Here is a 24222-nt window from a genome sequence, read left to right as displayed (position 1 = left end):
GTGCGCGCGCACACATACGCACACTTTTCCAACTCGGAAAATCTCAACGGAGCGAATCTTCGCTCGCATATATAGATGCGCAGCTCGCGCGTCATGCATATTTCTTTCTTTAGCCGTACATATACACCTACACGAGTGTTCTATCCATAAGCCACGAGGCTATATATTTTTGTTCAAGCAACGATGTATTTCTCTATGTATGTGCAGTCTTCAACGGACTCGTGTCACGCACCGCGGGAGAACGAGTTTACAGTTAATTGAATCGCCGACGCAGCCTTTTAATTTTTTTTTTTTTCATATATACGTATATTTTTACCGCAGAGAGTGTTGCGCTTTATGAGTCTGCGATGTATATATGCGCGCGATTCGTAGACATGATTTTGTGTATACGAATGTATACGCGCGCGTGCCTTTTGTGAAATTCGAATTGCCATTAATGGTTGCACAAGTTTTTTGCCGCTCAAGAAACTCACTCTTTTCTGCGATGTTTTGATATCGTTTGCTGCTGCTGCTGCGGCTGCGCTTCTGTTTGTGTGTATATATATTATTTTTTTTTTTCATGCAGGAAGAAAAGTGTCTGAAAGTTGTCTGGCTCTATAAAATGTGTTTACTTTGACCACACGATGATTCTTGAATTTAATTAAATACACGTACGGCGGTAACGCGTTCGATTTGATTTATTTCCTGATACAAACTGGAAGTGTTGGGACAAGAAGTGAGATAATTAGGGGAAAAAAGTTGCGATAATTTTTATCATGTAAAATATAAGCCGTCAAATTTGTCAAAACTTGTAAACTTTCGTAGCATGGATATTGACTTATTCTCTATCTTCTAAATGAACTGCTCCCGCAGTTCGATGGCTTTCGATCCTATGAATATATTGAGAAAAATCAGCTTTTACATAAATATCAAGAAGTGAAAGCGAACGTATTTATATATATTTATTTTATCACTAATAACTAACTACTAGCGATACATTTGCAAGTGCTCTCGCCGATACCTCGAAGCCAGATGTAAAATTACTCGCTCCTACCCCGTATTTCAGTGACTATGGGAATTAAATCATTTTTTCATACCCAAGTCAGAGCGAAAAATAGAGGAAGAAAAAAATCTTCATTCTAGAAATTGCTCATTTTCTGATAATAAAGAGTCATCAAATTCGATCGATTCACTTTCGACGAATACCAGGTGAAAACGTCTAATTTTGCTCGGGGAAACTTTTTTTTTTATTCTTCTCTCTCGTAGCTCCTGCACCGACAATGTTATAATATAATAAAAGGGTGGCGCGAACGAGCCACTGATTGATGAATATACGGTATATGGGCCGGATCAAGGCAATACGATTTTATGTGTCGCAAACACTTTCTCCTGTGGCTGCAGCAGCACTATTCGAGGCACTTTGAAATTTCGCCGTACACACACACACAGTTCCTTTATGCTGGCTCGCGCGTACATGTGCGAGCTTGATGAACTTTTAAAATGAGTATATCTCTCGGTGATAAAAGTCGATCCGGTTTTGAGATAAAATTGTCTAGACGCCGCGGAGTATGGTTTTTTCCTAAAATTTTCCAATTTTAATGACTTTATTTTAGATATTTTTTGCAATAAAGCATCAAGAATTTTTTTTCAAAGAAATTGCATTGTTGGAATACACTTCCAGCAAGTAATGATATTAACTTTGAGCCGCGCATTTTTCACATAAAAATCATTAAATATCTAAGCAAGGCGAAACTTTCGAAAGTTTAATGTACGCGTTAACGCGGCTATTTTCTTAATCAACGTAAATTCATATCCGAAGACTACTACTGCATCCGCTCCTTTGCAAAAAAAGAAGGATAAAAGTAGGAAAAAAACTACATTATCATCCCTCCAGCTATCTATCACACAAATTCGCTCGCATCGATGCAAAAAATGCATAAATAATTGTAATAACACATGTACCACCCGTTATGACCTATATAATCCTGGCCGGAGCACGCTATTACGAATTTGCGAGAGTTGCAATAGTAAACGTTCCAATGGAATTCAAGATAATGATAGAGTTGCGCGCCGAGCTCAGCGAAATCGAAACGATTATAAATCCGGAAGAGAAACTTTTAGTTTTTCGTCATCGTCTTGTACAGCAGTTGAATTTAGCGCTCGACAGGACGACGACAGACGGCGACGACGATGACTTCGACTATAACACGATCATGATTGCAGAAAAATGAGAATTGTGCATTTTCATTCAATCTGCACGGTTTGAGAAGTCAAAAAGATTGATTTATTGAGCTCGTTACATTATCATTTTCTGCATGTAATCGTTTGCTATAGGAGAGTAAGGCCAGGATGTAACAGCAAAAGACGTAATCAGTTGCAGTTATTCAAATGAATGATTCAATTTATTGTTTTTTCGAATAATCTTCTTGATAATTATTAATTACAATTTTTTGTCGTTTTTTCAAGTGCACTCGACATGCATGCTATTTATTTGAAAAATATTTATATTTAAACATAAAAATATGTACTTGGTAAATGTAGATCATTATCAGATTAAATCTTCAGTTTGGGTTTACATGCGACCAAACTTCGTTGCTTGTCATTCTATTAATTATAAATTAGAAGATTTGAAGAGAGATCGATCTACAGACTTTTCACTAGTTTACATGATACATGTCGTCGAGAAAGGTATTAAAATGTATTTATTTTTTTAACAAGTGCAAGCCATTGTTGCATTCTTGTGAAATTCTTAACTGATAAATACGGCTCGATTTTTTAACAACTGTCATCTTGTAAATGGAACAATGAAGTGGGTAACACATGTTTACTGCTTAATTGCTTGTGTCCAGTGTTATTTACAAAACGATTCTAAAAAACTTGAAAGTATGTTTTCGGACGATAATTCTGCGACAAAGTGTAAAAAAGGATTTTCTCAAATAATGGTTACGCACAGGCATATCAAAATATAATAACAATTTAGTTATCAATGTATATTAAATAAAAAATATTTCAGGAATTTCTTCTTGAAAAATGTAATCCAAAAATAATCGGTGGGAAAAAAGAAGTACTCATGTTTGGAGATTGGAATGACTGTGAAACGTTTCCTAATAAACTTCGATACTTACCTTTACTTATTTTCAATTTAATTGGAATAAATAATACCTTGAAATTTTACCTTGAAAACCAAGGAGCCAGCAAAGACGTTATTTCAGGAAAAATTGACATTACTGCTCTTCCTAAAGTTATGGACGATCATTGAAAAATACAATCTATTTTCGTCAAAAACATTTACGGATACCTTGTATCGCGTAAAAATGTTACGAGTCGCCTAAAAATTTTGTTTAAGTCTGCAAGTACGGGATCTTGGATGTTTGCAATCGTAATATTTGTTATGTATGTGATAACATTGCGAAACATTTTCAAATTATCCTGGACTCACTCCTTTTTTGACATTATTCGACTGCTTTCCCACTCGTTATTATCAAAAGCTATTTATCAAAAACTTTGGACGCGGAGAATTTTTTGGCTCAAAATCCCTTTGTCTGGTTACCAAAATTGATGACAACAAACATAAAGTCATTAGTTTTTACATCTAAAGTCTTATATGGTCGATATCGACCATCGCTGGACAATAATGAAAAAAAATAAAAAACCGCTGCCAATTTATTGGCAAAGAGCTTCCTCATAAAAAATAATATTAACAAAAGGCATTGGTTATTAACGTGTAAGTTCGTATTTTTAAATTTTGATTCACTGTCTAGTGTCCTAACTACTGATACGTGGGGAATCGTTGGAGGATTGGGGAAATAATACCACCTGACAGTACCAATAGATCACGACCATCAGGACCACCACATACCTACATTTCTATGTTAGCCAAAAGGCCGAGAAAACAAAAACTCATACACACATTTGTTGGTAATTCAATGTAGTTTCCAAATATATAAACCAAATTGTCCTACGAGGTCTGGTTCAAAATCTCGTTTTCGAGCCTATCACAGAGCTTCCTGTATGAGGAAGCAAAAATACAAGTGTATGCTGATTGAAGTTGTCAATATAGATTATTGTCAGTTCAAATCTTCAGTTTGCAAACTCATATGATTAAACATCGTTGTTATTTTTAAACTTTACTTTGGATGTATAGAACCTGGTCTTGTAGTTATTATAGGGCTAGGTGCTTATGAGAATGCATGGTATATACAAATAGAGTTGATTTTGAGATCTAGACATGCCGCGGAGGTGACATTTGGTATGTACATTGTACATCCCCACGGCAAATGTAACTGGCACTCAAAAATTGAAATATTTATGTCCAACCAGAAAAAATACAATAATATTGAATGAACGACCGATCCAGATTTGGCTTATCTTTACTAGTTTAAGAACATGGCATGTAGACATGCAAAAAGTAGATTTCGGGAGAATCAACCATATATAACTAAACTAACAACAAATTTATCGATCGATTACGTTTATTTCTGTAGTACAGACCACGTACAAAAGAATATTTCTCGATCAGTTTGCGCTGAACCAGACAAATCGTATGTAAGCTAACGAACGTTTAAATATAATTCAACTATTATTGTCGAAGCTTTAGTACTTATATCAGAATAATAATTTGACTTTACTACTTTTGTCATTAACTCAAATTGATTAATCATTTTATTTTTCTAAATAATTGATTTATGCTTGATATATTGAACCGAAATCTTGAGATTTATTGTAAAATTTTGAGCCAATTTTTTAATATTATTTTCAAATAATATTTTAATTCTTCCAAGTATGAAGTGGGCCATGTTTATTTACTACTTAATAGCTTGTGCGCAAAGTGATCTACAAAATAATTCTAAACAACCAAAAAGTGTTTTTTTGAACGATGCTTTTGAGACCGATTGTAAAAGAGGATATCCACAAATGATGGTTACGTTTTGGCATATCAAAATATAATAACAATTGACTTATTATCATACGTCAAATGAAAAATATTTCAGGGTGTACTTATTGAAAAATGTAATCCAAAGATGAATGCTGGGAAAAATGATGTACTCATGTTGGGAAATTGGGATAATTGTGAAATACTCTGCTACAGACAACTTTATTTGCCTTCCCTCACTTTTAATTTGATTGGAATTAATGCTACCTTGAAATTTGAAAAATATCAACGATTTGTGAATATCATAAAATTGAATACAACTATATTAGACAGAAAAATTCATCCAGTAGAAGTTATTTTCATGAGTATCAAGTCAACGCAAGAACTGTTACATTTTCTAGTGAATTTTTACAAATCTATTTTTTGGAACAGTCACGCATCTCTATTCATTTTCAATAAACAATCTGGAGATCAATGTTCCGCCTCATACAAGATATTGCATATAGCTTGGAAATTTAAGATGTTGAACTCATTTTACCTGTGCAAAATTACAGATGAAAACATTATGTTGTATACCTACAATCCTTATGCTCCGATATCATCCACATTTTGGAAGTGGAGCAATAGTTCGAAATCATATAGCGAAAGATGGACTTTATTTTCCCGTAGCATACCAGTTGATTTATATGTTGGAGGTAAATATTTACAGTTATCACAGGACATTTATCATCAAATTAAGATACCGATAAGAATTTTTTCTAGAAAACTTCAAGAACTTGCTTCTTCGAGGTTCATTGTAATTTTTTTCAATTTCCTATTTCTAGACACAGAAAAATATGATTCATGTTATTTCGATCGATCACGAGATTTGTCTGGTTTTAAATTGTTTTTGAGTGCTGAAACTGGATTGAAACCATTAGACCTCAAAAATATATCGGATACAGATCGCACGTACATAGATACAGAAATTAGTTTTCCACTCATAAAAATAGTGATTCAACATATAAATGCCACTTATGATCTGAAAATATACCCTTACATCCACACGTTTGATGCAAATAAAAATCCTCAAGGATCGACTATAGATATTATGTCAGGAAAAATCGACATCTCCGTTCGTCCCAAAATTATGGATGAACACTGGAAAATGCAGAGTAATTTCGTCAAAGACAATGTCGGATACTTAGTATCTCGTAAAAATGTCACTAGTCGTATAAAAATTTTGTTGATGTCGTCGAAAACGGGATCTTGGTTGTGTGCATTTGTCATATTTGTTATGTATGTGATTGCATTGCGAAATATTTTCAAGTTATCTTGGACTCACTCCTTTTTTGACGTTATTCGACTATTTTCCCACTCGTTACAATCACGAGTTTTCAAAAAAGCTCGTTACGCGTCGGAAAGAATGGTAATAGTTACATTGTTTGTACTTACATCCGTTATTAGTACTTATTTTTGGACTTCGTTGAGCGCTCTCAGTACAATTACAAATGCCCGATCGAATTTCGAAACCATGAATGACATAAGAAATTCTAATTATACAACTTATTCCCTCAACGTTCAGCAAAGACGTTTGCGTAGACAGACTGGAAAGGAAATTCAACAATACTCGAATCTACCAGAATGCTTAAAAAAGCTTTACAATAACGAGAAGGTCATATGTTTTGTCAATCCGCAACAGATCAATTTTTACAACGTCAATGAAACTGAAGAAATACACATTTCGAGGTCCAATCCTTTGCTGTATGACGCCTATCATGCTTCCCCAGATTGGCCATTGTTGCCAAAATTCAATTGGTTAATCCAGCAAATGTTTGATAGTGGCATTACCGAGAATTACCTGAAAAAGGTAAGGACGATCGTTCGTCATCGCAAAATGAAACATACTGATAAAGGTAGAGAAGTAAAGTTGGCTGCGATTACATTGTTTTATAGCTGCGGGGTTTCTGCTTTGATATTTCTATTTGAAATATTAATAAAATTTTTCATTTACTTTTTTCAAATAAAAATTTGAATTCATAATATGGTAACCAAACCATGAAAGTTATACAGGATAATAATGCAATTGCCTTTCATGATTAGTAAACTCATTGTGATTATTATGCTGGACAAAATTTTTCATGTTTTCGCTATGTTTATGGTAGGAAAATGAATATTTTGCATTTTCATTCATTTGCAATTTCAGAAGTCAAAACAATTTGTTTATTATGATCCGTTATATTGTGCTTTCCTTCATGTAATCATTTCATGTTGTAACAGCAGTAGCTAGAAACAGTTGCAGTTTTTGTAAATAAATCAGTTTATTGTTCTTTTAAATGTAATCTATTTTTTTTTCTTTGTAATGACATCTTCTTTTTTACTAGAAACTTGGTGAAATATTTTTAATTTCATTATTAGTAAAGAGTTCATGGCGTTCATGTCGTTCATGGCGTTTGTTTAAAAAATTAATTGGGTGATTGGTATTTGATAATTGATCTAAAGAGAATAACCTTCAAGTGAGTTACAAAATACTAGAAAATAAAGCGAAGGAAATCAAACAATCTCGGCTCCATCCAATCAAACTTGATTTAATCGATGACTGTAATCTCATTAGCAGACAATATACGAACGTAATTCTTCTTTTTAAAATGATCAAGGGCTGATTGAGTTTACTTGAGACCAAGGCATTTTGTAGGCACTATAGATCAAGCTTTTGTGCTATTGGATAGTTAGTGAGTGCAGTTACAGCATAGTTTGAGTGACGATATATGAGGGATTTAACGACATTTTGATGAAGCAAGCGATGCAGGATGATACCGGAGGTAGCGAAGCTCAAAATGAACCGTAAATGATAGTGATGAAATTTGAGCATCTCGTGTTAGAGTTATAACTATAGCGATGCCTAGGATTTTCTAGCAGGATTTTTTAGCAAGATACAAGTATTTCAGCAGGGAAACAGCAAAGGAAACTTTTTATCTTTAGACTCTGTGTATAAGATTTTCAAATCTTTGAAGTGGTACAGTACGTGAACCGTGGGTGATAATTATTTTCGTCTCGTTAGTCGTTCGTAAACATTACAGTAAGAGAAATAGTCAAAATGAAAGAAACGCAATTGATGTAGTCACGAACAGGTGGTATAAAATAGCCGGTTTCAGTTTAGTTAAGAAACGCTACATGCACTATACTTGTTTCAATATTTTCCGATAGTTTAAAATACAAATGTATAAATCGAACTTAGTAGAAGTAGATTACTATCAGATCGAATGCTCAGTTTCTATTTTCATGCGACTCAACTTCGTTGCTTGTCATTTTTAATTCATATGTGACATTTTAAACAATAAATTTTGAAAATAATTTATCCATCCATTGATTTTTTTCACATTTTATTTATGGTGCAAGGAACTGTATTGAAACATCTAAATTTTCATACAAGTACAACTCGTTGATGCATTATTGTAAAATTTTTCACTGATACATGACGAGTCAAGTTTTGAACCACTTTTTTCCCCGTAAGTAAAATAATGAAGTGGGTCACATTTATTTGTTGCTTAGTAGCCTGTGCGCAATGTGATCTACGAAATGACCCTAAATACCTGAAAAGTATGTTTTCAGATGATCATTCTGCGACAAAATATAAAAGAGGATTTTCCCAAATGATGGTTAAGTATGAGTTTATTGAAATGAAAGAACTAATCAGTTTACATTGTTAATTTAATGAAGAGATATTTCAGGATTTCTTTCTTGATAAATGTAAATCAAAAATGAATGCTGGGAAAAATGATGTAATGGTGTTTGGAGAGTGGAGAAACTATGAAATACTCTCTTATACACCACGTTATTTACCTTTGCTCACTTTCAATCCAATTGGAATGAACAACACCTGGAAATTAGAAAAATATCAACGATTTGTGAATATCAGAAAATTGAATACAACCATATTGGAAAGAAAAGTTCATCCAGTTGAAATTGTTATGATGAGCATCAAGTCAACGCAAGAACTGTTACATTTTCTAGTGAATTTTTACAAATCTATTTATTGGAACAGCCATGCATCGCTTTTCATTGTTGATGAAAAATCTGGAGATCATTGTTCAGCCTCATACATGATGTTGTATACAGCTTGGAAATTTAAGATGTTGAACTCATTTTATTTGTGCAAAATTACTAATAACTATATCAAGTTATATACTTATAATCCCTACGCTCCGATCGCATCAAAATTTTGGAAGTTGAGCAAAAATCCGAAATCCCAAAGCGAACGATGGACATTATTATCCCGCAGGATATCAACCAATTCGCCTATACGAGGTAAATAAGTTTTCATAATTGAGTATAGACCACCAAAATAAGATAATGATGACTTTTTTTCTAAAAATATTCAAGAAATACATTTCTTTGTGGTTCGTCGTAATGTTATAAATTTCTCATTTCTAGACAATAGAGAATATGAATTTTGCTATTTCGACCGATCGAAAAATTTGTTGGGTTATAAATTGATTCTGAGTGCTGAAACTGCATTAATACCATTGAACTCAAGTAGTATATCCGATACTGAACGTGCATTCGTGGATAAAGAAATTTATTTCTCTATCATAGAATCAGCTATTCAACACATACATGCCTCATATCATCTTAAAATGTACCCTTATGTCGCTGTGTTTGATCAGAATGAAAATCCTCAAGGATCAAGCATAGATATCATATCAGGCAAAATCGATGTTTCCGCACGTCCCAGAGTTATCGATGATCATTGGAAAATGCAAAGTAATTTCGTCAAAGATAATGTCGGATACATAGTATCTCGTAAAAATGTCACTAGTCGCATAAAAATTATGTTTAAGTCTGTAAATACAGGAAATTGTTTGTTTGCTTTCGTACTATTTGTAATATATGTGATTGTTCTACGAAATATTTTCAATTTATCCTGGACTTATTCCGTTTTTGAAGTTATACGTCTATTTTCGCATTCGTTGGAAGATCGTGTTTTTACAAAAGCTCGCTTTGTATGGGAAAGAATTATAATTGTTGGATTAATTTTACTTGCATCTTTTATCGGCACATACTTTTTAACTTTGTTGAGCGCTCTCGGCACAATAAAAAATGCCCATTCAGATTTTAAAACTATGAGTGACATGCGGGGTACTGATTATACAATTTATTCTCTCAAGATTCTGCAAGGGCGTTTGCGAAGAGAGACTGGGAAGGATATTCAACAATATTCAAATCTACGAGCATGCTTAGAAAAGCTTTACAATAACGAGAGGGTCATATGTTTTGTGAATGCTCAACAGCTCAATCGTTACAATGTCACAGAAACTGAAGAAATACACATATCGAAGTCTGTTCCGTTGGCATTTGATGCGTATCATGCTTCACCAGATTGGCCACTATTGCGAAAATTTAATTGGATGATCCAGCAAATGTTCGAAACTGGAATTACAATGCATTACGTGAATCGTGTGAGAAAGCTCAATGATCGTTATGATTTGGATAAGCAAGCAGAAAAAGGCAGTGAAGTGATGTTGGCTTCTGTGGCTTTGTTTTATAGTTGTGGAGTTGCGGCATTGATATTTCTATACGAAATATTGAGAAAATGATTTTTTTTAATGTAAATTTGGACTTTTAGCTCAGGAATTATCAAATAAAAATTAATACAAATTAATGATAGTGTAACATCCGATTTAACGAATATCACATATTTTTATAATTTAAGTTCTTTTTCACACAAGTGGTCAGGATTGGGTTGAAATAATAAGACGTTGACAATTTTTATAATTTTTTTAAAATGACTTACATTAATTTATTTAACTCGATTTGGAAACATACACTAAAACGCTGGCTTCCTCTTGACTCGTTGATGCCCCTCTCGTACGCTCTATAGATCGTGATGCCCTGGGCTATCGAGGGTGATGAGTATTCTAGAAGGGTACTTCCGAAGGAAACTTTTTCAGGCTAATGAAAAGAGTCGAGCGATTAATCAAATACACGTCAGATTTAATACGATCTAAAAAATTTTTGAATGGAGAGAGTAAGTCGTAAGCGATAGCTTGTGTATCCTTCGCTAGAATAATAGCATGACAATGATATAATATGTAGCAAATCCCGTTGATGTAGATGAGATGATATGATATTCAATGGCTAAGAGGACCTTCATAGGGCATTGGGGGACATCTGCTCGAACAATTAATCTGCAACTTCTAAGTGTTGATTGCAAACTGTCATGAGTTTAAAGATGCCACAAGAATCCTACTTGTTTCAACATTTTCTGATACTCGTGTAGCAGGCTCTCCGAAGGAGCCGGCGGTCGTCATCGTGGCAAAGCGGCGTCGTCTCGGGCACGCGTCCAGGTCGTGAGGAGGGTGCTCGATAGAAATAAGTTGGAGTCGTAGTTAAATTTTAGGAGCTAGGCTTTATTGAGTGATCGTGCGGGCCATGCCACCGTCGGTACAAGACTGACTCTGCAGCGCACCGGGCCGCAGCATCCCCTCTCTTGGCGCCAACAACTTGAGCCCTACGCGGCCGTGCACTGCGCGCACGAACACGTAGGCAGCCGCCAACACTCGAATATCCAAAATGTAGATCCAACTTGTTATATGTAAAAAATTATCAGATTGAATCTTCAGATGGCGTTTTCATGTGACTGTACTTTGTAGTTGGTCATCTTTAATTCATGCATGGCAAGATTTTGAAAAAAAAATTACTGATCTATTGATTTATTGATCTAGGATCAAAATTGATTTGTATTAAAGTGTCTGAGTGATTGTTATATTATTGTAAAATTGTTAGCTGATAACTAAGAGTTTATTTTTCTGAAAACATTGAAATTCTTGAACCTAAAGCAATGAAGTGGGTAACAATCATTTACTGTTTAATAACTTGTGCGCAGTGTGATCTACAAAACATTTCAAAAAACCTGAAAAGTATGTTTTTGGAAGCTACTCCTGCTGCAAAGTGTAAAAGAGGATTCGTCCAAATAATGGTTACGATCAAACATATTAAAATGTTCGAGATATTCAGTTTTCATTATGAATATTATGAAAAATATTTCAGGAAGTTCTTCTTCAAAAATGTGATCGAAATATAAATGTTGGTAAAAATGATATAATCATGTTTGGAGAGTGGAATAACTATGAAATACTCTCTTATGGACCACGTTACATACCTTTGCTTATTTTCAATTTAATCGGAATAAATAATACTTTAAAATTTGAAAAATATCAACGATTTGTGAACATTAGAAAAATTAATAAAACCATATTGGCCAGAAAAATTAATCCAGTTAAAATTGTTATGATAAGCGTAAATTCAGAACGAGAATTATTGCATTTTCTCGGGAATTTTCGAAATTCTATTTTTTGGAACAGTCATGCCTCACTTTTCATTGTTAATGAAAAATCTGGAGATCCATGTTCCGCCTCATACATGATGTTACATATAGCTTGGAAATTTAAGATTTTGAATTCATTTTATTTGTGCAAAATTACTGATAACTATGTCAAGTTATATACTTATAATCCCTACGCTCCGATCGCATCGAAATTTTGGAAGTCGAACAAAATTCTGAAGTCTCGAAGCGAAAGATGGACTTTATTTTCATGCAAGATACCAATTGATATTTGTATTGAAGGTAAATTTGTGTTTTGATAACCGGGCATTGACCATCAAACTGAAATACTGAAAAGCATTCCTTTATGGTTCACAATACTATTTTAAATTAATTATTTCCAGACTTACAAGAATATAAATCATGTTATTTCGACCGATCACAAGATTTATCTGGTTACCAATTATTTTTGAGTACTGAAACTGGATTGACACCACTGGATTCGAAAAACATATCAGATACCGATCGTGCATCAATTATTAAAGAAACTCATTTTCCACTTATGCTCATGATCATCCAACATCTAAAAGTCAAATATTATCTCAAAGTATATCCTTTTATCCCTCCGTTTGATGAAAATACCAATCCGCAAGGATCATGCATAGACATCATTTCAGAAAAAATTGATATCTCCGCTCGTCCTAGAGTGATAGATGAGCATTGGAAAATGCAAAGTAATTTCGTCAAAGACAATGTCGGATACATAGTATCTCGTAAAAATATTACTAGTCGCTTAAAAATTTTGTTCAGGTCATCGAATACGGAATCTTGTATGGACGCTTTCGTAATATTTTTAATCTATGTGATTATATTGCGAAATATTTTTAAGCTGCCCTGGATTTACTCGTTTTTTGAAATAATTCGCCTATTTACCCACTCGTTACAATCACGTGTTTTCAAGAAAGCTCGTTACGCGTCAGAAAGAATTCTGATAGTGGTATTGATTGTACTTGCATCTTTTATCGGCACTTACTTTTGGACTTCGTTAAGTGCCCTCAGCACAATTACAAATGCTTATTCGAATTTTGAAACTATAAGTGATATGAAAAATTCTGATTACAAAATTTATTCTCTCAAGTCTCAGCAACGTCGATTGCAGAGAGAGACTGGAAAAGAAATTCGCGTATTCAGGAATCTATCTTCATGCTTGGATATGCTAAACAATAACGAGCGGGTCATATGTTTTGGGACTCCAATAGAACTCAATCGTTACAATGTAAAAGAAACTGAAGAAATACACATATCAAAGTCAATTTCTATGCTGTTCGATGGGTATCATGCTTCACCAGATTGGCCGTTATTGCCGAAATTTAATTGGATGATCCATCAAATGTTCGAAACTGGATTGACTGATTATTATCTAAAGCATATGAGGAAGCTTAGTAATCGCTATGAATTAAATAGGAAAGCAGAGAAAGGCAGTGAAGTGAAGTTGGCTGGGGTTGCTTTGTTAGGTAGTTGCGGAGTTGCAGCATTGATTTTTCTATTCGAATTTTGGAAATGATTATTTTTTTCAAATTTAATTTTTATGTTATATAATTGAATGCTACGTAAGTTTTCAAATCATATTAGAATTTTTTTTAATCTTTTATCACCCTCTTCATAAGCCGAAATTTTGTTTTTTTTGCAAAAGTCATGCTTGTTGTAAAGATTTAAAAAATTTCTAGCATGCCATTGAGTGATTTTGGAAAAATTTCCTAAAAAATTTTTTTAATGAAGATCAGTAATATGTTTAACACGGTTATCAATTGATAAAAAAGAATCAATCAACACATATTTGCCTGCCAAACTCATCTAAATCAAAACTTTTGTAAAAATATTGCATATGTTTTGTAATCATTTCTTGTAGGAAAATGCATAATATTGTAACATCGATAGCAGCGATCATTATGATTTTTTTTTGTAAATACATAAATTTTATTGTTGTTTCAAATAATTAAATTTTTTGATGAATGGTAATGCATTTTTGATTTTATTTTTATGCCTCTTTTTTAAAAAAGGACTGGTTCGTTCGATTGATATTACGTGACATTGGTACCGACGAAATCGATGGTATGTCTCATCATGGTCATGAAAAGGGACTCGAAATCTATTGAGTGCTTTTGACAAAATAGGGGGGATCTGGGAGGAACTACAGAATCAGTGGCCGAGATAATGTCTGACATTAGCTGAGAGACGTGACATGCATCCTACTTGTTTAAACATTTTCTAATATTTAAAACTAAAAAATGTGTTGATCGAACTTGGTAAACGTAGATTATTATCAGATCGAATCTTCGTTTATGCGCAACATAAACAGACAAGTCTTTGTTGCTTGATTTTTACAATTTCTATATGACAAGATTTTGTAGAAAAAACAAAATTATTGATTCATCGATTTTTTGCATCCTTGATTTAATGTGTTAAAAACAACACTGAAATCTGTTGCATTGTCAACGAAGTGCATCATTATTGTTATAATATTATAAAACTTTTAGATCATAAATAGAGAATCACTTTTTTCGATAACATTTCCATTGTTTTTGGAAAAACGATGAAGTTGGTAACATTTATTTTCTGCTTCATAACTTATGTACAGTGTTATATACGAAAACTTTTGAAAAATCTAAGAAGTATATTTTCTGAAGATACTTTTGCGGAAAAATGTAGAAAAGGTTTTCCTCATATAATGGTTACGTTGAAAGCTTATAAAAAATATAAACATTATTAAGTTCTCATTGTGCATTAAATGAAAAACATTTCAGAAAGTTCTTCTTGAAAAGTGTAATCCAAAAAAAATGTTGGAAAAAAAGATATAATCATGTTTGGAGAATGGGAAAACTGTGAAATTCTTTTTTATAAAGAATTTTATTTGCCTTTATTCATTTTCAATTTAATTGGAATTAACAACACCTTTAAATTGGAAAAATATCAACGTTTTGTGAATATCAAAAAATTGAATGCAACCATATATTAGACAGAAAAGTTTATCCAGTAGAAATGGTATTTATAAACATCAACTCTGCGCATGAACTGCTGCATTTTCTCGCGGACTTCCGAAATTCTATTTTTTGGAACAGTCATGCATCACTGATTATTGTTAATGAAAAATCTGGAGATCGTTGTTCAGCCTCATACGTGATGTTGTATACAGCCTGGAAATTTAAGTTGTTGAACCTATTTTACCTGTGCAAAATTCATGATGACAACGTTATTTTGTATACTTATAATCCTTACGCTCCGATCGCATCGAAATTTTAGAAATCAAACAAAAGTCCAAAGGCAAAAAACGAAAGGTGGACTTCATTTTCTCGCAGGATACCATTCGATGTTGTTGTTAGAGGTAAATATTTACAGTTATCTCAGGACATTGACCATCAAATTGAGATACTTCTTAGAATTTATTCTAGAAAATTTGCCTTTTTCAAGGTTGAATAAAATTTTCTGATACCTTATTTCCAGACACAAATGAATATGAAGTATGTTATTTCTACCGAACTCAAGATTCACACAGTGATTCAACATATGAAGGCAACATGCTTGGAAATGCTTTACAATAACAAGCGGGTCGTATGTTTTGGGACTTCAATAGAACTCAATCGTTTCCATATAAAAGAATCTGAAGAAATACACATATCAAAGTCAATTTCTATGCTATTCGATGGTTATCATGCTTCACCTGATTGGCCATTATTGCCTAGACTCAATTGGATGATTCATCAAACGTTCGAAACTGGATTGACTGATTATTATTTAAAGCATGTGAGGAACTTAACAAGTCATTATGATTCAGATAAACAAACTGAAAAAGGTAGCGAAGTGAAATACGCTGCAGTTATCTAGTTTTGTAGTTATGGAGTATCTGTATTGGTATTCTTATTTAAAATATTAATAAACCTTTTTGTTGAATGAAAATTTGAGCATGTAATGTTGAGATCAACAAATAAATAATAATTAAAGACAAGATATAAATAAATTAATTCATAACAAATTTTGTATGCATTAAAGATTGGATAGTATAAAGGAAAAAACCATTAAAAGTTATTTTTAAAAATTCTATAAATAAACTTTTCATTTCACGAATCATATTTAATTGCGTATAATGACAACTTTCAAGTCACATTCTCTAGGGCAAGTAACAATATCCGGGTTAGAAAACAACAAGCTCATTGAATATTCACCCATCAAAGTAGACATTTGAATTTGCATAATCATCGGCGATATTAATTGTAATCGACGAACAAGACCACGCATCAATTATCCTCGATCTTTCAACGTCCGTTTTTAATTTTTTTTTTCTTGTTCTGCCATCGTGTCGATGGAACAATACTCGCGATGCATCGTACACGGAATCGCGCGAGTAAAAACGGCTCAAGAAATCCATCATTTACAGGCAATTCGAGTTTAGAAATCGATAAATCGCTTTCCATTGTGTACGCGCGCGTACAACAAGTGTGCGCACGCCATACACATCGGCAGCTTTTTGCATATAAACGCGCGCGCGCATCCTCATCTCGCGGCAAAGTCGACTCGCGAAAGCTTTGACGGACGTATATGCACCGAAAGAAATGGGAAATGGACTTGTGTACGAACAATGTATGTATGAAATGCGCTCGCATACACGCTCGCTCTGCGATACACATAAAGTGTTGCCGAGGTTGTTAGTTAACGGAGCATATAGCACGAGGAGAAAGCACACTATACATAAAAGAATATATATATGTTAACGTGCATAGTTGTAACACACTTTGGAAATAAAGATCTTTGCTCGCTGGAAAATATATACGACTGTGGTGGTATTTGCGAAAGAGAGAAAAAGAGCCGAGTGTGGAATGACGACGGTGACAATGAAAGTGGAAGCTATACGGTGATGTCTTGATAAAACCGATTGTTCGAGGATCGAAACATTTTTTTTTTATCACGAGCAAAAAAGGATATTGCATGCGTAATTAGCTCGAGAGTAGCGAGCTAGTTTTTCTTTTCCGCACATTCGTACGCGAACATGTACAGAAAATATTTGTTTTTTGAATTATAAGCAATATTTAAAATGAAGTAGGCTTGAAAAATGGAAAATATCGATCGCGCGGAAAAACGAAAGTTTAACGCGCTCAACGAGGTTTTTGAACTCTCAACCGCAGAGCACGCATATGGGTTTGCCTTGTTTGAGTAAAAAATTTCTCGTTATTATTCATGTAAGAAATCGTGGAAATTTACACTTTTATATTTACACAAAGCGCGTGTAATTATTCGAAAATTTGTTCCTCGTGTATACCCATTAGTTTTTACGATCCTTTTTTTTTACTGATTCATAATTATAACTGTCTAGTTTGAAATTTACTACTCCGGAGGGTGCGACGGAAATTTGAATTATATTGTTTAAGGAGTTGAAAATTACACCATATCTCGATATAATAGGTTATCAAAATTCCGAACAAGCGGTTTAATATTTTCATCGAAAAATTTCATACAGATCTTATTTGTTGATATTACTCAACACCAGCTCGACCTGCGAGTACTATCCAAATTCAAGTCATAAATTCAAGCCCAACAGTATACCCACTTCATTACGTCCATGAATGTTTTACCGACATCGGTCTTATGAACCGCGCGATATGCGTTATACACGCCTTTTATCAATTTGATTTCATAATCTTGCCGCACGCGCGCATATATTGAATCCCTATTGTACCGCGCGTGGCTCGTTCCCACGCAGTTCGCGCGTGCATCCGAAATTAAAATCGACGCACTCATACGAGTAAGTAGTTCTTTGAGAAAGGCCCAACAATGCAGCAACACCTTCGTATATGCGCGCGCGCGCGATAAAATATACACAAGCACAATGATACGAGAGCTGCCGCGCGTCGATGAAAAATCATAAGAGATGCATGTTATACATACGGCCACGCGGTGAGTGCACTCGGCGCTCGCTGCTCCGCGTTAAAGTATAATAGCTGCGTGGAGGAGAGAGGGGAGAGAGGGGAAAAGTCTCGAAGCCGTCGCGGCAGGAGCATTGCTGCTGCCAGGTTGCGCATAGAAGTGGGTCGGACGTAAACAGTCAGTCTTTTCTTAGCGTTCGCCTCGCTGACTTTGCCTCTGCTGCGTCTCTCGTTGTTGTGTTGTGTTGTGTTGTGTTGTGTTGTATTGTGCTGTGCCCCGAGTGAGTGAGCGAGTGCGGAGGAATCGATTCAGCGAGACTATAGACACGTGCGGTGACTGTGTAGCTTTTGTACATTTTTTTGATTTTATTTTATTTTTTCTTTTTTTTTGCTCGCGCCGACCGTTCGATCGGCAAGTTTGTGGTTTATTCGACGAGCAAAAAATTTGAAAAGTGAACAGTGGCCGTATATTCGTGCGTTGATATGATATTGTGATTAATCGCCGACTTTCTGGTTTTGATTATATTCGTCGGTCATTAGAAAGCGCATCAGAATTCATTCCGACTGCATAATCTGCGGATGAATATACCGTAACGGCCGAGCGAGCACTGGATATATTTATTACTCTCTACAGAAATCTCGATAGTTACAAAAAGTTATTGTAAAATTTCGCGATCATCATCATGTCGTGGTGACAAATAAAGACCTGCTGCAAGAGCGATCATTGTCATCGGGTGACCAACTATCGCTTCCCGAAAATGGGCGATCTGCGCATACTCGATCCTCGCTTCGGCGCCGCCGATCACCACCTCAAGCACCATCATCGGCCCTGGCCCTCGGTCTATCGCAATCCCCATCCCGCTGCCAACCGGCCGCCCTCGATGTGCTACCGTCCGGTGCCACTGGACAATCTCGGCCCGTGGATGACTCCGATGCCGCCCCAACACCACCACCCGGCGGATTACGGCTACATGCGCAACGGCAACAAGGGCTCGAGCGACTATTACTATCTGACGCCGATGTATCATCGGAACGCCATGCCGACGCCGGTACCGATGCCGGCCGGAGCCATGTCGCCTCGCATGATCATGGACCATCAGCAGCAGCAACAGCAGCAACAGCATCATCATCATCCACAGCCGCATCCGAGGCAGCATCCGTCACGCCACAGAAGCACCAAGAGCTCGGGCTCGCCGGGCAGGATGAGCGGCGTGCCGTCCTGCACCTGTCACGTAGGCAGGACCAGGTCGCTGGAGGACGTGCGCAGCGAGGTGAGCGAGTGGGAGGACTACAGCGACATGAACGGCAACAGAGTGGCCCGATCGAGTCCCAAATCCAATGGAATGATGATGATGACGAAGAGCAGCAACGGCAGAAGATCGATGGAAAATTTGCTCGAAGCGGATAATTGCGGAGGCGACAAACCGCCCAGGTGCAACAGGGACGACAAGCCGAGGAGAGCTGGCAGTTACATGGTTGGTGTTCCGCACGTGCATTCGTTGCAAAACGACCCGCCCCATTATTGTAACTTTCCGAATACCTGTATAGAATAGAATTTATGAAATCATAACTATCTTCGTGACGGCACTACGAGTTCTACGAATATTGGGCAACCTCTATTATTGCATAAAAAAAATCTATTGTCGTTGCCGAACATTTCGTCGCCAGAACAATTATACAGAGGGACGATCTAGCGATAAGCGTGCGTTTCTTCATTCACGGAAACGAAAATAGGCTCGCTCGTGCGTGCGCACACAGAGGTGATTTTTTTAATTAACCCGCGAACGATATAGATCCGAGCGCGGAGTACCCCTCGGTATAACGCACGCGGCAATCATGTAGATCGTAATAATTGCAGGGAAAGTTGAAATTAGCCATATTTTAATGTTTTATATAGGACTCAATGAAAGTGACTCGGTGTGCGCGTTCTTTACTGCCCAGCTTCTCTCGCGGTGCATGAAATTTGCATTTCTAGTTACGAAAAAAAGAAAAAGAATTAGCTCGGGCAAGTTTAGGCGCAGCAGCGACAGCAGCTCTCTTATCGTACGAATTATCCAATCTGATAAAATAGAGACAAAAAGGCAATGTAGGTAAAACTGTGTTACAAGTTTGCTCCGGCACAAAGAAAATGTACATCGCGCCGCGCAAGTATAGTTTGTAATATGAAAATAAGCGCCTCGCAATTACGCCTCAAACTGCTTTAATTACAGCTGCTGTCACTGCGATTTTTTTTTTCAAGCTTCAATCTGATATATAGAAAACGAAAACTGGCCTATTAAAAAGTGCGTATACACGCAAGTCTCGCAACGAATCTCCGGTGTGAGTAAACGTTGCACCGGTCGTCTCTCGTGAAAAGTGAAATTTTTGGAATATAATCGCGCGCGAGCGACGAAAATAAACGCATCAGTGACGCGTCGTGCCTTTTTTCTCTCTCTCTCTCCTCGATACGCTTCGACGGGTGTATCATTATTGAAGGCCTGCGCACACCCGCGACTATATGATCCGCTGCCTGACGGATATATGGCCAGCAGCGTGCGCGAATTACGTCGTGGCATGTGCATCGATCGCAATTTAGAGAGAAAGGTGTATCGACGCGCGCGAGCCAATTCGGACTAAATTTTTTTTTCTTCATTGTCTATCTCTCTCTCTCTCTCTCTCTCTCTCTCTCTCTCTCGCTCTCTGAGTAATTCTTCGAGTTATTTTTTTGTGGAAGTCCGCCTGAACGGACTTTTCTCTTTATGCGAATGATATTTTTACTTTCACTCGCGGGCAGGACACGCGGCGGCAATGCGATTGATTGGGTGTACGACGAGTGAGTGTGTGCTTTATGATTTCGGTCTATATGTAGGCAATTAAATTCTCAATTATACGATCTCGAGCGTAATTCAGTTGTCAAGTAAGTACTTTTTGTTCCTCGTTTGCAGAGTTAATAGCTGCTGGCACTATTATACTAGTACGAATTGGTGGCTAGTTTGTTTTTGTAATAGGCCAATATAACGCAGTGTGAACAAAGCCAAAGATCTACTTTGAGAGTGAAAAAAACACAACAAGCGATAATCATAAAGTCTGCGGGACGGCTGCTGCCCGGCGCCAATTTTTGCAAATCATCGATTCTCACGATATACACGTCTTATGTAGTACTCCTAAGTCGAGCAATGAAAATCGTTGACCCGATTTGCAACTATGGATTTACGCATTCGACAAAGCCATCTTGCGGCTAAAACGTTTGTTTGCACGAAGAACTAGAATTACGGAGCGTTTGACTCAGGATTTTATTATTATATCGTACGCAAGAAGATTCAGGCTATTAGAATATATCTTTTGTAGCTTTGAGAGGTTCAAAGTCAAGATAAACATGATGTGCGATTTCAATCGAGTAATAATCTTTTGTCAATAGCGTATCCTTACGTTGTGCTTATAGAGAGTTCGAGGCTCGACTGCCGGCATTATTTTGCAATAGAATAACATCACGAGAGATTTATAATGACAAAATTTTGCGCAGGTGTGTGTATTCATTTGCTAACGTAAAGCTTTCATTTAATATTAAATAAACATCCGTTTTTAAACAATAAACATTTGTCCCTGAAATAAAATTTATGATTCATAGCCATTAAAATTAATTCAAATCAGAATAGAAAGTAAACAAGTACTTTTTACATCGATACTTTTTTACATAAATTATCCAACGAAGATTTCATTGCGATATTCCATTAAGCGAATTGCGGACGGATAATGTCTATGGTTTATTTCAATTTCGTGCAGGTTGCCGTTGTGTACTTGCCTCTTATAGTAGTAGTAACCTTCGTCGTAAAAAAATCATCGTAAATAAACCCAAATAAGCCATAAAATTACATGCACCTCCGCTTCTCTCTCGCTCTATACCGCAAAATTATATGCATATTAAAATATCGCTCTCGAGAATAATAGATTAATTAGTAGTTGACTATTTTTCTTTATCGCTTCGGCAATATATATTTTCACCCGTGCACAATTAAAATTAATCGGAAACTGCGCGCACCGCCAATTCAAATTTCTAAAACACTCGCATTATATATTATAATAAAACGAAAAAAAAAGGCGAGCAAAGTCAACTTTTACAACTTCAGCAATGGAAACAAAACGCGCGCATTGTGTACAAACTCGACTGTATCAAATTATCATTTACCGTTACGTTCTTTATAATCTTTTAAAAAAGTTGAAAAATATAATGGTACGTTTGCCGCGCGCCGATGCATCTATTGCTCTCTAACACGCGAGCAAAATCGCTCGTTCAAAACTTCATTTGGCTTTGTGTTTAGGTATATGGAAGTCGGAAGCAGAAAAAATCCGTTGCTACAGCGAATTTGCGCAAAAGTAAAAGCCTCGAAATATGTTTGACGAAAATAAAAAGGCGTTATGTCATTGAACGGCAGCTGTATACGAGCGATTCTTTATCTCGATCGCGCGGAGCCCGGCCCCGATTAGAAATCCGTAATGGTATTACGCGCTATTTTCTAATTACTCAATTTAATGCGTATTTGGGCACAATAAATGAAAATCCGCGGCTCTCGACGCACTTCCTACTAGAAAGTTTTCCAATTCATCGAGTCTTAAAAACCTTATCTAAATCATAAGTTTAATCCTTTAGCCGTCTCGAATGCATACAAATACGAAATATATAAATTGTATTTATATATTGTATATCATTGGAAAGGATCACTTCCTTCCTTCCTGATATAACATAACGTAATAAAAAGTAATATCGTATGATTTAATTCATTTCGACGCTGCGGATTATATACACACATAAACCTTTCCAATTGAATTTTTCTTCGTCGAATACGCAGGCAAAAGTAATGGGCGCACTTCTCATACACACACACGTGTGTCTGGTTAACTTTGCTAATGAATTAATCGATTTGAGACGCTCGTACGAGTGTAAAATTTTTATCCCACGCTAATTACACGCCTCGCGCGCACCTCTAATTTTCAGTACGTATGTGTGTGTATGCATTTCGCAATGCAACATAAACGTGTAAATTTATATACGAGCAAAATGAGTTATGAAATTTCATTGGTGAATATTTGAAGAACTTGGTACAAAGGGTAGATTCGCTCGCATGCCAAGGCTAAATATCATCTTGTTTGGTGATGTTATCTTTGTAGCAAGAAATCGTGTAATAGGCAACAATCGTTTCTCACGAGTGCAATTTTAGCTAATGTACAGATATAGCATTCGAATTGTCGGCTTGTTTGTTTTACTTCGCATTCGATTGAATTTTTAATATCGAATTTGTAAAATGATAACACATCTCGTTTCTTCATTTGTAGAATAATACGAAGGCTATAACTTTCTAATTGTGGAAAACTTGTGATTATTATCGAAAATCACGCATCCTCGGGAAGTTTCATATTGGTCAAGGACCTTCTGATTCTCTGATTAATTAAGAATAATTCTCGATGATTATTAATAATTTATCAGGATCTTTGAACCCGAATTTATTTAAATAATTTACAATTTATGAAATAAGAAATAAAAAAAATAATTACTTCTAAATAGATCGTCGATTGAAAATTAATTTGAAAATCGTTTCAATTTCAGCAGGAACCAAGGGCCGATCTTGACGTGAGCAACGGAAGCAGCGGCAACGGACGTCCACGCTTCGTCGCCGTCACAGCTCTGGAGGATGTGCAGGCGGTGCGCTGTGCCGAATTTCATCCGCAAGGCAAACTTTACGCGGTCGGCTCGAATTCCAAGACCCTGCGAATATGCGCCTACCCGAAATTACACGATGTTCGGTGAGTTCCTTATTTTAATTGACGTTGCAATTAGTAAATTTTGTGCTTGCAATGATCTGGAATAAAGAAAGCGACAGTATTCATCTACACATAGTTTGTATGTGTCAGTAAAATTGATGTTATTATAACGACGTAAAAAATACCAACGCTACAGAGTGTAGGATACATGCCTATTTGCACTGACACGCAGAAACTCCTTGTTAAGTATATTAGTTTCCACTGGAATAACTTCATAATGCAAGACAAACGTCAATTTTCCGTGTGAAATGACATCGTTAAATTATTTTCACTAGTCGTCACGCCAAGTGAGAACTAATCTTTTGCTCTTGTATCTGCACACCGACTTTAATAATTGCTGCCTTTCATGACGCGTA

General features: G+C 35.9%; 1 protein-coding gene across 2 annotated transcripts in view; it reads left to right on the top strand.

Annotated features, from left to right (window-relative positions):
* The window catches only part of LOC106652109 (WD repeat-containing protein 47), an 88184-nt gene that overhangs the window by 59158 nt on the left and 4804 nt on the right, over positions 1-24222 (top strand). The window contains exon 9 of one of the 2 annotated variants that reach the window (XM_023458438.1): positions 23655-23848. In XM_023458438.1, coding sequence (XP_023314206.1) covers positions 23655-23848 — 194 coding nt within the window. Of the gene's footprint in view, positions 1-23651; positions 23849-24222 lie in introns of both variants that reach the window. The other variant, XM_014370890.2, reaches the window with a different exon arrangement.

The sequence above is a fragment of the Trichogramma pretiosum genome, unplaced genomic scaffold (genome assembly GCF_000599845.2).
Source record: "Trichogramma pretiosum strain Unisexual culture from Peru unplaced genomic scaffold, Tpre_2.0 scaffold13, whole genome shotgun sequence".
Lineage (NCBI taxonomy): Eukaryota > Metazoa > Arthropoda > Insecta > Hymenoptera > Trichogrammatidae > Trichogramma > Trichogramma pretiosum.
Note: the sequence above shows the minus strand (reverse complement) of the source record. Positions and strands in the feature narration are given on the sequence as shown.